General features: G+C 40.0%; 1 protein-coding gene across 2 annotated transcripts in view; it reads right to left on the reverse strand.

Annotated features, from left to right (window-relative positions):
• Window positions 1-18,291, reverse strand: part of SLCO5A1 (solute carrier organic anion transporter family member 5A1) — a 169,898-nt gene that overhangs the window by 36,192 nt on the left and 115,415 nt on the right. For both annotated transcript variants that reach the window (XM_077166962.1, XM_077166961.1), the window contains one exon: window positions 10,898-11,096. In XM_077166962.1, the coding sequence (XP_077023077.1) occupies window positions 10,898-11,096 (199 nt within the window). The remainder of the gene's footprint in view (window positions 1-10,897; window positions 11,097-18,291) is intronic.

The following is an 18,291-nucleotide window of genomic DNA, read 5'->3' on the forward strand; positions in this document are numbered from 1 at the left end:
GTCCCACAAAGGATAAGCTAAGCCTACTTAAACTTAGGCCTAGGAGTCACCCCAGGAGAACCTCTTCTGTTGCTTGGATGTGGCCTCTCTCTCCGCCAACACAGCAAGCAAACTCACTGCCCTACCCCTCTCTATGTGGGACATGACTCCCAGGGGTGTGGACCTTCCTGGCAATGTGGGACAGAAATCCTGGAGTGAGCTGGAGCTCAGCATCAAGGGGCTGAGAAAATCTTACTCAATCAAGTGGGTAAGAGCAAAATGAGACAGAATGGAGAGTCAGTGTCTGAGAGATTCCAAATAGAGTTAAGAGGTTATCCAGTAGTTATTCTTATGCATTAAATAGATATGACCTGTTTAGTTAAGGTATAATGGAGAGGCTGGAAGGAACTGCCTGAAAATGTGGAGCTGTGCTCTGGTGGCCATGTTTCTTGAAGATAATTGAATGATGATATGGCTGTTGCAGTGTGAATATGTGGTTGTGAGAGCCTTGTGTCTGATGCTCTTTTTTTCTACCTTATCGATGGACAAGTAAAGAATATGGATTAAAAATAAATAAATAATAGGGGGAACAAATGTTAAAATAAATTTAGTAGATTGAAATGCTGGTGATCGGTGAATGGGAGGGGTAAGGGGTATGGTATGTATGAATTTTTTTCTGTTTTCTTTTTATTGCTTTTTCTGAATTGATGCAAATGTTCTAAGAAATGATCATGATGATGAATATACAACTGTGATGAAAAAAATGCTCATGTTGTATTCTGACTGGTTTGATTATTAAAATTTTTTAAAAAATGAAAAAGAAAGAGCTGTGCTCAATTCCATATCCACAATTCACAGGTCCTGCCAACCTTGGTTTCACATTTGTAAAATGAGGGATATAATGTTCTTATCACATAGCTGTTGGAATTCAAGGAGTTAATGCACATCCAGTGCCCAGCACTGTGCCTCACACATAAAATGCTGATGCGCTCTTTTCACATGTGGCAGAAGCATTAATGAAAAAAAGCAAAACAAACACAAATGGGAAGAGTATAACAGGCCTCCATGAAGTTTTTCTTTCCAAAGAGGAAGAAGTCAAGTCATTTTCTAATTTACTTCTACAGAAAAGAACTAGCCTGAGATTTAGCTTCAGGCCCACCATTTAGTAGCTATATGCTCTTGGGCCAGATCATTTCATCTCTCCCAACTTCATTCTTTTGATACATACAATATGGCTGTAAATACCTCTCCTGCCTACAGAGGGGACAGCAAGGATTATCAGTTAAGGGAAACAAATGATAATATACGGAACAGCATAGCCTTATTAGAAGACTAGCTACATGAAAGTTGTGACTATTGTTTTCAATGTTATTGTTATAGCTGCATCTAGTTTTGTAGCCCACATATTCAAGTCAAGTATAACTTGAAATTTACATATAATAACCTATAACTTATAGAAACCACCATATCTACAGAATCATTTTATTAAAATACCTGTTTACCTCATATGGGGTGTTTTGAATACCTTTATTATTAAAGTATTACATATCCATTGCAGAAAATTTGGAAAACAAAAAAGAACTAAAAATTAAATTAAATCCACACATAATATATAGCCATTACTATGATCTTTTGTAGATTCTCATCCAGTCGTTTTTTAACGTGCTTATAGATTAACATAAATAACATTGTTCTTGAATGTATATACAGTTTTAAATTCTATTTTATTTCCTACTCACATTATATAATGAACACTTTTCTACTGACTATGTTAATATGGAGTTATAGACTAATAAATATGGTTTTAAGTTTGATGATAATCACAGATGCTTTTTAAGTGAAAAAGGCTTATTATATACAAACAGATATTGTACCCTCTTTTTATAGATGTCATGTTGATTTGTTTCTCTCTCGGCTACAAAATTCAAAAACTCAAGGGAAAGAAAATCTGCTTACGCTTCATATGCCCTTCATATTTCTAAAAGAAATTTTGCTTTGGTCTCCTAATATAGCCAAAAATAGAAATCAACCCTAAGCCTATTAATAAATATAGCTAGGATAATACAAAAGATAAATATCTAAAATCCTTTAAGCAAAGATTTTTCCTCAGTTTTTGGGAATTCCCTTCAAAATCAGTAATAGCTATAATAAATAATAATTTCGAAGGGTGCCAAAAGAGTAGGGAAAAAAAAATCCTCAGTAGGTTAAACTATCTATGAGCACAGGTGATGTGATGAATGGTTCAATCACGGATTGTAAGTATGTTCTGTCCAGAAATGCCAGTCACTGGGGGAGTTTCCATCAGCGTGCTGAATAAATACACCATTTTATAAGGTGGCAAGATGAAGCCTGGTGACAAGGACAATGAGATGCACTTAAGGGAAGGGAAGGGAAGGCAAAGGTCTGAGTTAACAGACTAAATTTAATTAATTTCTATAGTCTTAATTCTAACAGGGAATAAAACCGTTCCTGAGAGAAGTAGCTTTAGGGGAAAGGCTCAGCCTCTGAGATTTTGAAGCTGAGTGGCCCTTAGGGGCTCAGCATGCCCATGCTAAGATGGGAAAACAGAAAGAACACTTCCTGTCATTGTGTAGCTCAACCCCGGAAAAGTTTCGGCCTAGTTGCTCAAGTCACTAAACCAGAAGATGATATAACAGATTTTACTTGAAGTTCAAAACGATGACACTTGATAGATGAAAGATAATAAAGCTAGAAATATTAAATGAGTCATCAAGGCTTAGTACTGGTTTAAAATTCTGCACATAGACATCAGATTTAACCCCATTTAAAAAAATTATTTGAAAAATGGGAGCATGAAAAGCAATAACTCACATTACCCAATGTATTAAAATAAAATATTACCTAACCACAGAGTTTTATGCTAAAGCTCAGCTCTTTTGGCTGCAAGACAATTAGAACCTGGGCAAAATATAGTTGAACAGATGCAGAGGGGAAGCAAACATTTCCTAATTAAACTGCAGGAAAAGTTTGGGTAAGACTGCAATTACTTGATTCGGGAATGGGCCAGGGAATGGGCCAGGACTCCTAGGGTCTTTCACAATGAAAATTCATCAGATTTCAAATCCACATTTTCTAAGGGAACCACTAAGAACACATCAGGGTCACTCCGTGAAAAGACAGTGACTCTATCTTGGCTCTACAGGAAGAATTTATTCCTCCTGAATCATCCCTGCCCTATCTCAAGCACTCAGGTTCCACACGGGTACCTTGCCAAGACAAAGAGGTTCAGTCATTAACTCCTTTAATGTCAGAAAATGCTGCTGAATCTGGAGTCCCTCATGGACTCCAGTGAATGGAATTGGCTGATACACTTGTGCGTTCTTCTTTGTGAGGTCTTTTTTTTTCTTCTTCTTTCAGAATTGCTTAATAAAAACCATTACATTCAGAAGCAGAGAAACCTGGGTTCAAATTCTACCTAGCCCTGCCTTTTTTTTTTTTTTTTTTTAAAGAGAGAGGGAGGAAAGGAAGGAAAGACAGAGAAGGAAGGAAGGATGGAAGGAAGGAAGGGAAACATTTTTAAACATTTTCTTGTTTTATTATATTTTGTTTGTTTGTTTGTTTTTTACATGGGCTGGGGCCGGGAATCGAACCGGGGTCCTCCGGCACGGCAGGCAAGCACTCTTGCCCGCTGAGCCACCGCGGCCCGCCTAGCCCTGCCATTTTTAAGCTGCACGTCTTCAAGAAAGCTATTCGACCTCTCTGAACCTTTCCCCTATAAAACCGACAAAAAATCATTAGTTATCATTTATTGATTGCTAATTATGTGTTTTAACCTATTTCAACCCCTCTGTGATCCTGAGACAGTTACTATTATTAACTCCATCTTAGTGATACAGTTGAGGCACAGAGAGGTTTAGGAACTTACCAAGTACTTCATTTTATCCTCACATCAATTCTAGAAGGTAGATACTATCTGTATCCTTATCTTAAAGTTGCGGAAACCAAGCACAGAAGGATTAGGTTATTTGTCTGTAGTCACACAGTGTGTGGCAAAGCCAGGGTGAAAACCTAGACCGGCTCTTTGAGAGGTGCAGAGCACATAGTAGGTGTACCGAACACTTAGTTAAATGCTTGTAACTCATTAGTGCTGAATATCAAAAAACAGAAAGAAGTGGACACCTGCTCTGTCCCTCTCTTAGTAAGGAGGTGCTATGTGCGTATAGGCACATGCCTATAGGAAACACGAAATTTAAAATAGCACCTCGGGGGGGGGGGGGGTGTTCAGAGAGAACACAAACTATGGAATCAGATAAACTTGGTTGATTCAGTGCAACTGATAACTTAGGGCAAATCACTTCATCTCTAAACTTCGGTTTCTTTAATTGCCACACGGGGATTATAATACTAACGACAGAACAACGTTGTAAGATAAGGAAGAATACATAAGGACCATCATCATACCTGAGACAACCAGGTGTCTAAACAAGACTCCTCTCCTCACTGCCATTCCCTTTATTGACTTTAAAGGAGGAAAAAAATCCCACAGGCAAATCTCAAAGTCATGCTGAACAGGTAAGAATTCTTCCTAGGCAGGCCAACCACATGCTACTGAGCAGGTTGTGCACTGCACAAGGTCATGAGGCCTAGAGCCCGAAGGCAGGCTGAAACACAGCCCTGCCCCACTCGGAAAAAGGGTCCCATTTTTCTTCATCCAAAGGTATGGACATCACTTGACAAGCAGTTCACCTGTGAAGCTGTACCACCCAGAAGTGTCTACACTACTTCACTCTCAAGACTATCTTCCTAGAAATACTTGGGGGGCCAGAGAAAACTCTCCATGGAAATGAGTTTTTCTTTTAATAATTTATAAGCTCTGTTGAAGTTAGGCTGCAAATACTAAAACAAGCAGCTTCCAGAATGCCTAATCAAGTTGATTTTCTTTGCTAAAGACAATTAAATGAGAGAAGTATACATAAGTCACAGATTTACAAAATATGATGTATATTTACATCAAGTTCTTCCTAGTTCCAGCATCACTAGAGGAGTAAAATTCATGAGCAGAGGTAGATCCATTCCTCTTTTAAAGAAGAAAAGGGAGTTGATTTCCATAATCTAGAAGGGAAGGGAATAAAAACAAGGAACTAACTTGTTCAACACATCCTAAGTGCTAGGCTCTGTGCTAGGAAGGATCAGAGCCCTTTTCTCATACAATCCTCATAATCAAACCAACAACATCTATGAGGATATGAGAAGGAGACATTTACTTTTCATGTTTACCTTTTGTATTATTTTCATTTCTTTATAACTGCATATGTTTGAGTTTAATTTGCTTTTATGAGGTGAGATTGGCAATATCACCAGTTTCACAAACAAAGAAACCAAGACCCATTAATATTAGGTAATTTTTTTGGGCAAGGTCACACAGCTACCCCAGTGTTTGCCTCTGAAAATAATACTATCTTTGACAAACTGAATGAAGTCCTGAGAGCTCATTCTTGGGACCTCTGTTTTCTCACTAACATGGAATGCTAGGTTGTCTGCTAAGAAAACTAAGACTACAGTGAGGTAAAGGACTTGAAGAAAGGGGTGAGAAAATGAACTTCCATCATGGGGAATGGGAAAGGAAGCTGACTAGGGCTAAGTAAATGGATTGCTCAGCAAAGATGAGGGCCTGCTAAGATTGGAACTCATAAATTTATAATGGAGCCAATCAGCACAATTATGTAACTTTTCCCAGTAGTGCTGGGAAGTCCAGAAGTAGTTGGTGCAGGATTGGCGGTCAGATGTGGTGCTAAGCAAGGACTTTAAAAGTTAGGGGACTTGGAGTTTAAAAGCAGAAAGACAGCGAGTCTGCCTTTTATCCCTTCTGAAAAATACACTTGAAATAAAAAGAGAAAAATGAAAAGGAATAAAGCCATAATAGCAAAGAGAAATGGCAAGAGTGACATCACATTTTATGACAATAGAAATTGAATAGGACTGAGTTTATATGAAAGGGGCAGACCTGCTAGGAGGAAGAGGAACTTGCCCAAAGGAACCTCCCAAAGCTCTGAGCTTAACGCCAACACATGTGATAGGGGCAAAAGTAAGATGTCGAGTAGAAAACAATGGGACTCACTGGAGATCCATGAGAGAGAAAACTCTATCAGTGGACCCTTCCATTCCCACGTACCCATCCACCCTATCCCAATTCAGGGCCCAGAAATCCATCAAAAAGCACTTCTCTAAAGAAATTAGAAGATATTTAGAGAGCTAAAGCTTTCACCCTAGATACTGATAACTCAAAATCAATGCTCCTCATTCTTGTATCTGAGTTAGGGGCTGAGGCATGTGACCTGACAGTCAGTAGGGAGGACTGTGTATTGTCATCCTGGCACAACTGCTCCCATCTGAGGCTGGAAACTGCATGTCCCAAGTCCCCTTTTCCATTTGGTTTCAGGCTCCTGTAGGTCCAGAGAAGAACTCGGGCAAGATGCAGGAGGTGGGTGAAAAGTCAAAGTCATTCCTCTCAGGAGTTCCAAGTTCACAATTAACAGATGGGCTCAATGTGTCCTGTCAAGTCCAGCTTGCCCTCACCCAGCTTCCCCTCTCTGCACAGCTCCTCAAGGAGTGCTGGCCTCACTGGAACACAAGGTCTAGCCAAGTGGTCCCATCCACAGCCAAACACAACATGTCCACCTTGCCAGACTCTGGGCAGATAAGGATGACTGACTGTTTCCCTGATTCTCCGGCTTCCTCCTTCCACACTTTATTTCCCACAGTTCTTTCCACATTTATTTGCACAATTTTCTCTTCCTCTGATTCTCATCTTAAAATGTTTATTCCCATAATACTTTCAGCGATGTATCTTCCTGATTGAAACCTGACCCGTATGGTCACCTTCTACTTGCTGAGCCTCCTGAGTACTTTCCTAGTGGACATAAGTTGCCCCATGCAGCACCACACAGAGTTCTAAGTCAGAAGTTCCAATAAGGAGAAAAATCCATCTGGCCAATAGCCTTACCCCCAAAATAGACTATCCACAGTAGTTACTCACTCGGGAAGCGACCACAGGATCTCAGCAAGTGGACACAACTAGAAACATAGAGATTAAAGCCCAGTACAAACAAAGAGAAAAACTGACCCTTAAGACCAAAAGAAAAAATTTTAGGCACCAGAAACAAAATTAAAAAAAAAAAATCTAATTACATAGGTAGAGAAAGCCAAGAAGACACTACTTCCCAAGACATCAAGATGCTATAAAAGGGAACACTCGGAATACAATGAAGAAAAAAGTTATGGTCAAAATAAAAAATTTATATTTAGGGAATAACTAGAATGCAGAGGTAACCAGTCTGTAAGGTCCAAAATTTTATTGACAGGAGTCACGGAGCAAAACAAGAAAATGGAGGGGAGAGAACGAAGAAAGGCATAGTAACAAAATTTCCTTGAGGTAAAGAAGATATGTTAAGTTAAGGGAATTCAGACAACAACTAGTGCAGTGAATGAACAAAGTCCTGTGCTAAGACCTTCATTCATTCATTCAATATATACCAGGCATTGCTTTAGATAGTTGGGATACAATTATTACATACATAGTGTCCTCAAGGAGCTCATATTTTAGCAACAGAAAACGATAAGGAAAATAAACCAGACAATTTTACATGGTGTTAAGTGCTGTGAGGAAACTAAGGAGGAGTACTATGATAGAGAATGACTGGGAGAGTGGACTTCCTTAGACTGGGCAATGAGGAAAGCCCTCTCTGAGAAATAGAATTTCTAGCCAAGGATCTAGCCAAGACCAGATCTGAGGGGAAAAGCCTTCATGAAATGTCCTTAGGAAATTTCTGATCACCTTGAATAAAATATCTTTAAAATTTCCAAATAAAGTTCTCCACAAAGAAATGAGAACTAGTTCTGGAATTAAATTTCATATCAGCTACATTAAATGCTAAAAGACAAAGAAATGGCTTCAAAGTTCCCAGGAAAACAATTGTGCCAGTTTAAATCTGTTGTGTACTGTACAAAAGCTATGTTCTTTAATCCTCATTCAACATTGCTGAGCAGGACCTCTGATTGTTTCCATGGAGATGTGACCCACCCAATTGTGAGTGGTAACTTTTGATTAGATGGTTTCCATGGAGATGTGTCTCCACCCAGTCAGGGTGGGATTACTTACTGGGGCCCTTTGAGAGGAAACCATTTTGGAAAAAGCTTTAGCACCAACAGAACCAATAGCCCCCACATAGCCGGAGACCTTTGGAGATACAGAAGGAAGATGCCTCCAGGGAAGCCTTATGAAATGTGGAGAGAAAGCTAGCAGATGTCACCATGTGCCCTACCAGCTGAGAGAGGTGTCTAGAACCTAAAGACCCTAGCAGATGACAGCCATGAGACTTCCCGGCTAACAGAGTGGTTCCAAATGGCATCAGCCTTTCTTGAGTGAAGGAAACCTCTTGTTGGTACCTTAACTTGGACATTTTCATGCTTTAGGACTGTACCTTGCAGCTTAGTAAATTCCCTTTTTGAAAGGCATTCCATTTCTGGTATATTAATTCCAGCAGCTTACAAACTAAAACAACAGTGTTTTAACTGAGGATTCTATAGCCAATCAAACTATCACTTACATGTGAAAGAGGAATAAAGATACTTTAATATACTTGCAGGCTCAGGAAGTATCTCTTCCCATGTACCCTTTCCTAAGAAGTTACCTAAGGATTTACTTTGGCAAAAGGAGACATTAATAAACACATACACTAGTGGATGCAATTGAAGAGATCTATGAAAGGAAGTCCCAACTTAGGTCAAGAGGATAACCAGTCCAAATTGAAGCAGGAGGATAAAAAATTCCAGGGAAAAAGAGGAGTCAATAAAACAGAAAGTATGACTGAGGTCTTAAAAAATATATGACCGTTAAAAAAGGCAAGTAGTGAGGGCAAAAAAAAAGAAAAGAACCTTAGTACTCAAGGAAAAACAATTCAAGAAAGTGATGGTGCAAATGGTATGATTTTAAGCAGGTTTCCATCCCCACACTACTTAGTCAGGTAACTACTGGCCTCCCATACCCTATTTTCTGGAGAAAGTGAAGTAAAGACTCTGGACTTAAGAGCACACACATAAAGGAGACCTTTATGACAGCAGGGGAATTATGTGAAAGTTTGCAACTAAACAGTGGGGACCTGGGCCCCTCCCCCCAACCTGCTCTAGAACCCTAGCCCCTAAACCTATAACTCTGTTACCTACCCCAACACAGCCAAAGCAAAAGATAAGAACACCCTTCTCCTGAGGAAGTGAAGCACCTAGAGATAGAACCTCAGTTTCTGACACGGGGACCCCAGTGAAATGCCAGCTGCCCACTCCAATCCTAAAGTGCAATCTTTATGCAAGCCCTATGCCATTTAGAGCAACTACTTAGCTTTTGAAATTTTCATTCTCTGATACTAAGGGGAGGTAAGGGTCGCTGCAAATTTGAGGGAAGCTTGTAACTGAAAGAGCAAAAATAAAAGAAAAATAGAACGGTGGGGGTAAAACACCTGTAGAGGAAATTTGGCAAAATTTATTGTAATCTCACTTCTGGGAATTCATCCTACAGATGCGCAGCACTTAAGGGAAATGACAGATGCTTGAGGTTATTTATTGCACACTGTTTTTAATCACCAAGGCTGAAAACAATCCAACTATCTATCAATTGGGGACTGGTTAAATTACAAAATGGAAGAAAGCAGAATGCTAACAGTGGTTAAATAGTAGTGCTTAAAGACACACACTCTGTGACCAGATGCCTTGGGGTTGAGTCTGGGATTATGTCCTGGGTTACACCCGGCACGGTGCTGGAGGGGAGCCACACCAGATCATAAGATCTGACTTAAATTCTCAGGGATTTTGCCAACTGCTTGTTTAACAGGGCTATTATTAAAACTTAAATCATATCAACATACAATTAAATAAAATACATTAAAAACAAAGATAATACTCAAAACTCATCATCACCTTCGGATTATTTTACCACCTTTTATTATAATCTATGCTCTTGACTAGGCTACTCATGTCTTTGTGATTGAAAAACTGGATAAAATGCTGAGCATCTGACTCAGTTGCTCAGCATCAAGTTGGTGGTTTGAAGTCAGCTGAGGTGGGAATATTTACGCCACAGAAATCAGTAAATGCTATAAACTGAGGCCCGTTGTTTTTAGGGAGAGCTATTTGCTAAACATTTATCATCACACAATGGGTTACATGTGAGCTGAACCACAGTTTTATCATCTATAAAATTAAATAATAATAGCACCTACCTTATAGGATCGTCAGGAGGATTCATGAGTTAATACATATGTTAACTTAAAAGAACACCTAGCATGCAGTAGGGTCAATAGAAGAGTTAGATATTCTTAGTGATATTATTAGTGATACCAAAAGATTCCCAAAGTATATTGTTACATTTAAAAAAAAATACATATAGAATACTACTTTTTGGATGTAAAAGAGAGAAAATTAAAAATACATACTCATATTTTCTTATATATTGCATAAAGCAGTCCTGGAAGGATAATCAAAAAATAAAAGAGATTACCTGGTCTGCTTTCGGTTGGAGGGGGTGGAGGAAACAGTGGATGGAGGTCTTGAGTAAGTGGAAGACTTTTCATTGTACATGGCATTTCCACCGAATACCATTCAATGAATACCATTCAATGGAAATACCATATCTATTCAAAACATTACATTAAAAAGTAACCATTTTTATTATTTCAACAAGGATTTCCTCCTCATCTGCTGTTATCAGATGCTAGGGAGGACACTCTGCAAAGGTCAGAAGGGGCCTAGAATAAGGAAAGACCGTGGCCTCTGCCCTCCAAGAGCACATGCTCTGCTTGGGGACAGTTTGGGGTCCAGGGCACCAGTCTGACCAGCGGTATATAAACACTGCAGGACTTTGCACTTAAATTATAATGACATGAAGTGGCTCTTCAAATGTACTTACCCCGTTGTATAAGGGATGTTTATGCCCCCTAGGTTAATACTTTCACATCCAACAATAAATAGGGTTGAAAAGCACAGTAAAGACACACCACTGCAGATCATTGCTAGTTTTGCAGATTCTCTTGCACCAAGTTTCAATTTTTTAATAATATAGCCTCCCAGGACAATACCGACACCAGCACTGGGGACAATAATAACACCTGGGGAGAAGAAGGGAAGGATAGGGTTAATTTGAAGTCATGTATGCACGTCCTCGTCTTTCTATCTATTCCTACTTACTTGTTAGCACAAAGATGAAGCAGAAATCACTGAAGATGGAAAATTTCCGGTGTGTGTGATTTTATAATATTATATTACTTGCAACACAAAACAATCAACAAAGGACTTATATCCAGAATTCATAAAAGAACTTTACAAAGCAATAAAACAAAGACAAACAATCCATTAAGAAAAAAAGGGTAAAGACTTGAGTAGGCGCTTCACTAAAGAAGAAATCTGAATGACCAAATAAACTTATGGAAAAATGCTGAATGAACATCATTACCAAGACGGAAAAGCAAACTAAAACCATAATGAAATGCCAGTACACATCAATCGTATTTGTAAAAATGGAAAAGTCTGACGATACCAACGTTGGCAAAGATATTGAGCAACGGGAAGGCTCAGCACCCCTGGTGGGATACATATCGCTATGCCCACTTTGAAAAATGGTTTGGCGTCACCTGGTCGAATGGAAGACACACAAACCCTGTGACCCAGCAACTCCATTCCTGGAGCTGTATCCTGAAGAAACTCTTGCATATCAGCACCAAAATAAATGTCCAAGATACTGAAAGCAGTGTAATACCCCAAACTGGAAATAAGCCAAATGCCTATTAATGGATACATTTGTAGTTATTCATATAATGGAATATCGCTATATAGCATAAAAATGAAAAACCACAGCTACACACAGCTGTGTGGATGAATCACACAAGCACAATGTGGACTGGGAAGCACAAAACAATCACATATACAAGGCAAGACTGCATGTATATAGAGTTCAAGAATGGGTCAGACTAAACTATAGTGATTAAGGATGCATGAACAGGTGGGACAAATAGGAAGAATACCCAGGAAACAATTGCCACAAAATCCAAGGCGGTGGGGTGGGGATGTGGACCCCCAAGAGGGGGCGCTCTTTTGGTGTTGAAAATATTCCATTCGGTGACCTAAATAATAGTTACACAAGTGTTCTCTTTATAATTATTCATTATTTCCAAATTATTTTAATTCATTTTTGGGTGTGTTATATTTCTCAGTTAAAAAAAAATAATAACCATCGTGTCTGCCCCCAAAACCTTACAATCCAAAAGAGACACAAAAGACAAACAAGTCAACAAATAGAGCACAATGAAATAATTATACAAAGGATTAGGAGAATACAGGAACAGCGGCCCCCAGTTTTTCCTGGGAGAAATCAGGGAGGGCTTCATAGACATGGCAGTATTTGACCTGACATTTGACGATGAAGTCAGAATCTTTAAGATTTGAGAGATGAAATGGCTCATGCCCATGGGACCATCACAGAGAGGATACCATTACACCAGGGAAATATGTGTGCAGAAGTATGAGAGAACAGATTTGGGGGTTCACAGCAGTCCAAAGTATGGGAAGTGCTGGGACCTGGAGAAGAGAGCTAAAGGAAAGTGAGGCCACAAGAGATCATGGGAAGAAATTCTGGTCATATTGTTGGGCAAGAATTCTGAGCTGGGGTCTGCCATGATGGGAGTTGGGTGTCACATGGGTCATTTCTGACAGTGATATGGAAGACAACTTAGAGAGGGTCAAAAAATGAGAGTTACCTTTTATTCAGGGTATGGACAGATGAGTGGGAAAAAAGGATAAAAAATTAACAATGGGGGAGATAAAGGATAAAAATTGGGTAGATGGAAATGCTGGTGTCAAGGAGAGGGGGGGTAAAGGGTATTGGATGTATGAGTTCTTTTTACTTCTATTTCTTTCTTTTTCTGGGGTGATGCAAATGTTCTAAAAATTATTATGCTGAAAAATGTACATCTATGTGGTGATACTGTGAGCCACTGACTGTATAATATGGTTAGATTGTATGTGCATGGGTGGATAGTTCTCAACAAAAATATTTTTTAAAAAAGAGAGAGAGTCAGAGGAAGTGGAGACGAGTCACAGTGAGGATCTCCACCGAGAACGCAGCAGACTGGACGAGGAGGACAGGAAAAGAGAAAGGACCATGGACCACACCAGGATGGCTGTCAGGAAGCAGAACACAAAGAGGAAAAGAGGTGGGGAAGTTGTGTGGGGAATTCCATTTCAACTACGTGAAGGGTGGGGGAGGAAAGCCCAGGAAGAAATGCCTCACTCTGTTGAATACATGAGCCTGATGCTCAGGGAAGAGCTGGGCTGGGGAAATAAACTGGAGCTGAATTCCAATGAAACTGCACAGAGTAAGGAAAGAAAAAGATCCAACATCAAAATTCTGAGTACGTCCAAATTTTAAAAATGTTTGTGCATGAGGAAGAACGAAGGAATGCCATTACTGCAGGGTGCTGAAAACAGATGGTAATTAATATTTTAAAATTTCAACTTATGTGTGAGACTAAAGCAAAAAATATTTATTTGGTACAAAATTTATATTTTGACTAGTGCATTTCCTAATATAACTTATGTAGATAGCTTGAATGAACACCATAAGTACTTGGAATCTTGGGTAGGACGTGAGATTTTGTTGGCTTGTCCAGAGTGATGCCCCGATGAATCCCAGAGTGATTTGATCGGTGAGTGGAAAAGTATTTGCAAAGTCCCCTTCAGGGAATGGTGAGAATGGGGAGAAATTCAACTTCCCCAAGTTGAATTCTTGATATTCTCACAAGCAGTGTGGACAACCAAAGTTATAGGCTGAGCCCCCAGTCTTGGGGTTTGTTCATATGAAACTTAACCCCACAAAGGATAGGTCAAGTCTACTTAAAACTTAGGCCCAAGAGTCACCCCCAAGAGAGCCTCTTCTGTTGCTCAGATGTGGCCTCTCTCTCCAGCCAACACAAGGAGCAGTCTCACCACCCTTCCCATCTCTACGTGGGACATGATTCCCAGGGGTGTGGACCTTCCTGGCAACATGGGACAGAAATCCTAAAATGAGCTGGGACTCAGCATCAAGAAATTGAGAAAACCTTCCTCACCAAAAGGGGGAAGAGCAAAATGAGACAAAATAAAGTGTCAATGGCTGAGAGATTCCAAACAGAGTCGAGAGGTTATCCTGGAGGTTATTCTTACGCATTAAGTAGATATCACCTTGTTAACCAAGATGTAGTGGAGAGGCTGGAGGGAACTGCCTGAAACTGTAGAGCTGTGTTCCAGTAGCCATGTTTCTTGAGGATGATTGAATAATGATACAGCTGTCACAATGTGACTGTGTGATTGTGAAAACCTTGTATCTGATGCTCCTTTTATCTACCATGTCAACAGACGAGTAGAACATATGGAATAAAAAGAAGTAGTAGGGGGAACAAATGTTAAGATAAATTTAGTTTGAAATGCTAGTGATCAATGAAACTGAGGAGTAAGGGGTATGGTATGTATAATCTTTTTTTTCTGTTATCATTTTATTTCTTTTTTGATTGTCTTTTTATTTTTCTGAATTGATGCAAATGTTCTAAGAAATGATGAATATGCAACTATGTGATGATATTGAGAATTACTGATTATATATGTAGAACGGAATGATATGTTGTTTTTGTTTGTTTGTTCTTAATTTTTTAAATTAATAAATAAATAAATTTTTAAAAATTCTGAGTACGTCAATGCTAATGGGGTATCCTAAAAAGATGAGCCCCCAGAAAAAAAAGGTAAATGAGAAGCCATCAAGGCAAGAGAAAATTTAGGAAGGAAATACTGTCTTGAGATGGAAAAAACTGAGCTCTGGACTCAGAAAGACTGGAGTTCAAATCTTCACTCCATCTTTCCAGTCACAGTGTCTGGAGGAGCTTCTCAACCTCTCTAAACCAGATTTCTTCACTTTGTCTTAGAGGAGTCTACTTTCCACAACGCTGTGAAGGTGACAAGCCCTTCTGTGAGCAGGCGCAGTCTGCAGTTTGCACAACAGAAGCACGGCTCAGAGAGAGAGGGGGGAATTCACGGAGAAAATGGACAATGATGTCAAGGGCCTCAGAGATGTCCAGAGAGGAAAAAAAAAAGACTGAAATGAGGCAAGGAGGTCACTGCAGAGCTTGGCAAGAGCAAGTGTAAGCGTGACAGGAGGGCAGAAGCCAGCTGCCCGGGCTGAGCAATCAGTCAGGAGGATCTAGAGAAAGGATGCAGACTGCTTTTTCTGGAACTCTGGCTGTAAAAAGAAGGAAGGGTTTGGATTTAGTGTAAGAGTGGGGCCAAGGTGGAGTTGGGGTTGGGTTATTTTTTTGCTTGCTAAGCTGGGAGGGGGCTTAAGCATATTTATATTCTGAGGAAAATGGACTATAAAAGAGGGAGAGCCCTGGGTATGGAAGAAAAGATGACCTGATGATAATTCAAGTCCTTGAGAAGTCAAGAGACTTCGGGATTAATAGCACATAGGTCAGGTCAACCCCGGATAAGAAGAGAAAGACTCCTCTGTCTGGGCCAGGGGATAACTCGGTGGGTAGCTCTTTTGCTATTTTTCCATTATTTTGGAAACATAATATAATGTATATCGTAAGAGGAACAAAATCCCCTGGCTTGTTTCATTCCAGTCTTTTTTCTATACCTTTTCCCTTATAGAATTGATACCATGCTATAAATTCAAATTTTTATAGCTTTGATTTTTTTTTTTCTATATAGCCAAAAACAAAATCAACTTTTAGAGGGAAGGGATATTGAGAACTTTAAAATATGGCAAAGGGTTGGAACAATCACTGCAGGGAAGTGTAGGGAGTACTGAAGAATACATAATAGAATTGGAAAGCAGAGAGCACAGTGGGTCCAGATGATATCGGATTCCAGAAGCATGTAATTGCATCAGTGTGCATGGTCAGCTGCCTTGCTCTAGCACAGGAGGAGGGTGAGATTAGTCTAAGGGTTGAATTCTGTCTAGAGTTCATCTCTTCATCCTCATCGGAGTCCTATAAAACTCATAATGGCCTATTTAACAGATGAGGCTCAGAGAAGTGACATGCAAAGAATGGACAGTTTCAAATGGAAATTGAGGTGCTCTGACTCCAAGTCCAGTGCTCATTCCACATTAGCCTCTGCCTCTGCTTCTGAGAGCCAACGCATCCCCAGTGTCTTTTCAGCCAAGTAACCACAGCTCAGTAGGACAAACTGGTTACCAAGGTAGCCTCCTCACTAAGAAAAAATACACATGCTACCAATACAATTAAATAGTCAAGGCTTTCCAGTTAGAACAAAAATGGCAATCAATACAATTCATATATCAATCGAACAATTTATACAGTGGCAGGTACCATGGTAGGATAAAAAAGTAAATTCCTCTGCTGGAAAGCAGTTTATTTAACTATGCATTCTCATCAGCATTCAACTCGTAACAATAGAAAATTTGCCCTCAGGAACTACGAGATTACATCAAATAGAGAGCCATTAAAGTGAAGACCCATTAAAATTTTCTCCTGGTGTCACTGTCATCTGACACCTAAATGTCATCTAAATTTTGTAACTACCAAATCAGAAAAGGTTCTGACAGTTCATCCCTGCTAATTTATACACTGCTCAGGTTTTCTGCTTGTGTGAGAGACAGAAACGTCTTGTGTTTGGAATTTTAGACAACATGGGACCAGTAAGGAAGATGTGGTACTGGTGGGCAGGGGGACGATAATAGCGCCATCTCACAGCCCCCTTTGCTGAGCCCCTAGCTCTGGGTAAACCAGCTGTATTAGTTTGAAGTTAGCCCATAGAGAGTGTGCAGTTCTGAGGTGGAAGAGCTGTGAGTCCGCTTCCCCACTGACCCCCACTGCCACCCAGATGGACCTCCTCAACTTCCTGCTCTCTGTGGAAGGCTGTCCTCCCAGGGTGAGCTCAAATCCACATCTCTGGCTCACGCCCTGCCCTCTTCTTTCCATGTTCAGCCTTCCCTTTCCTGTCTCCAGATCCCAGACCCCAGACCCTTCTCACTGCCTCCCCCTCCTTTGAGCCTCTGCCTCTGACCCAGTCCCCTTTCCCTACCCCAGCAGGGCGGGGGTCCTGTCCCCGAGTTTCTGCTCCTTGAACTCACTGGTGGCTGTGGCTTGCAGAGAGTGGGGACAGGCAGGCAGGAAAAAGGCAACCAACTGATGCCCAGGGACACCTCTGGAAGCTATCTGGGGACACAGACAGGCAGACAGATGTGGACCAAATCCAGGGATTGAAGGTGGTATATGACAGAGGACAATAATTCCAGATGTTTAAGCATCAGATCCAGGTAGGAATATGGGCTTTGCAGCTGGTTTCCTGGAGCTCAAATCTCAGCTCTGCCACCAACAAGTCGTATGCCCTTGGGTAAAGCGCTGAGCACTTCTAGGCCTTAGACTTTCTCATCTGCAAAATGTGGATGATGGCACCTTCCTCATAAGATATTAGCATTAAATAAGTTCAGACACATGAAGCACTTAGAACAGTGTCTGACCCATAGCATGTACTCAGAAAAGGATGACTGTCGCCATCATTTTAACAAGTATGAATATCCTTATCTACCTAATATTAATGAGTTCAGCATTTGCACAAATATGTTGGAATTATAATTAGACAAGTTTCTATGTGCTATTTAATCTACAGGATTGAATTTAAGCTATCAAAATATTAATGGTTCAACATAAACCTCTGCCAATTCTTAATATATAAACCTTTGCTTGACATTTAGCTACTACGTGTTAAACATACAAACCTCCTAGATACTTAGTTACGGTGTGCATATATCTGAAGCTAAAGAACTCATTGCCATTTTACGCATTGACAAGGTAGAGGATTGCTCTTTGTTCATAAAGGCTCTGAAAACATCCTTCTGCTTTCCAGTAGAAAACCTTTAATTTACTTATTTATCCAAGCAACTGGACACATTAATGGTACAACTTTCTCACTGACTCTTATGTCAGGCACTATTAAACCATAAACTTAGAATCTCGAAGTTTCTCGTCCTGGGTCACAATATTGCTCACCTTTATAGAGTTGTGGTTTCATGAAGCCAAAAGGTCTTTATGAAAAATGCCATTCAGTTCATTACAAAACACAAAAGCTACTGGCTGAATTTTTCCTCAAGTTTTGTCAATATGTACACATTATCTGTATCATAAACGGACGCATCCTAAGCTTTCACATATGATCTGGAGCACACAAAAAACTTGAACCGAAGGAGGCAAGGATAAAATGAGGTAAATCAATCATCAAAAACGTCTTAGGCTCAAGGAACTTCAATAGCGCTGT

This window comes from Tamandua tetradactyla, chromosome 6, assembly GCF_023851605.1.
Source record: "Tamandua tetradactyla isolate mTamTet1 chromosome 6, mTamTet1.pri, whole genome shotgun sequence".
Classification (NCBI taxonomy): domain Eukaryota; kingdom Metazoa; phylum Chordata; class Mammalia; order Pilosa; family Myrmecophagidae; genus Tamandua; species Tamandua tetradactyla.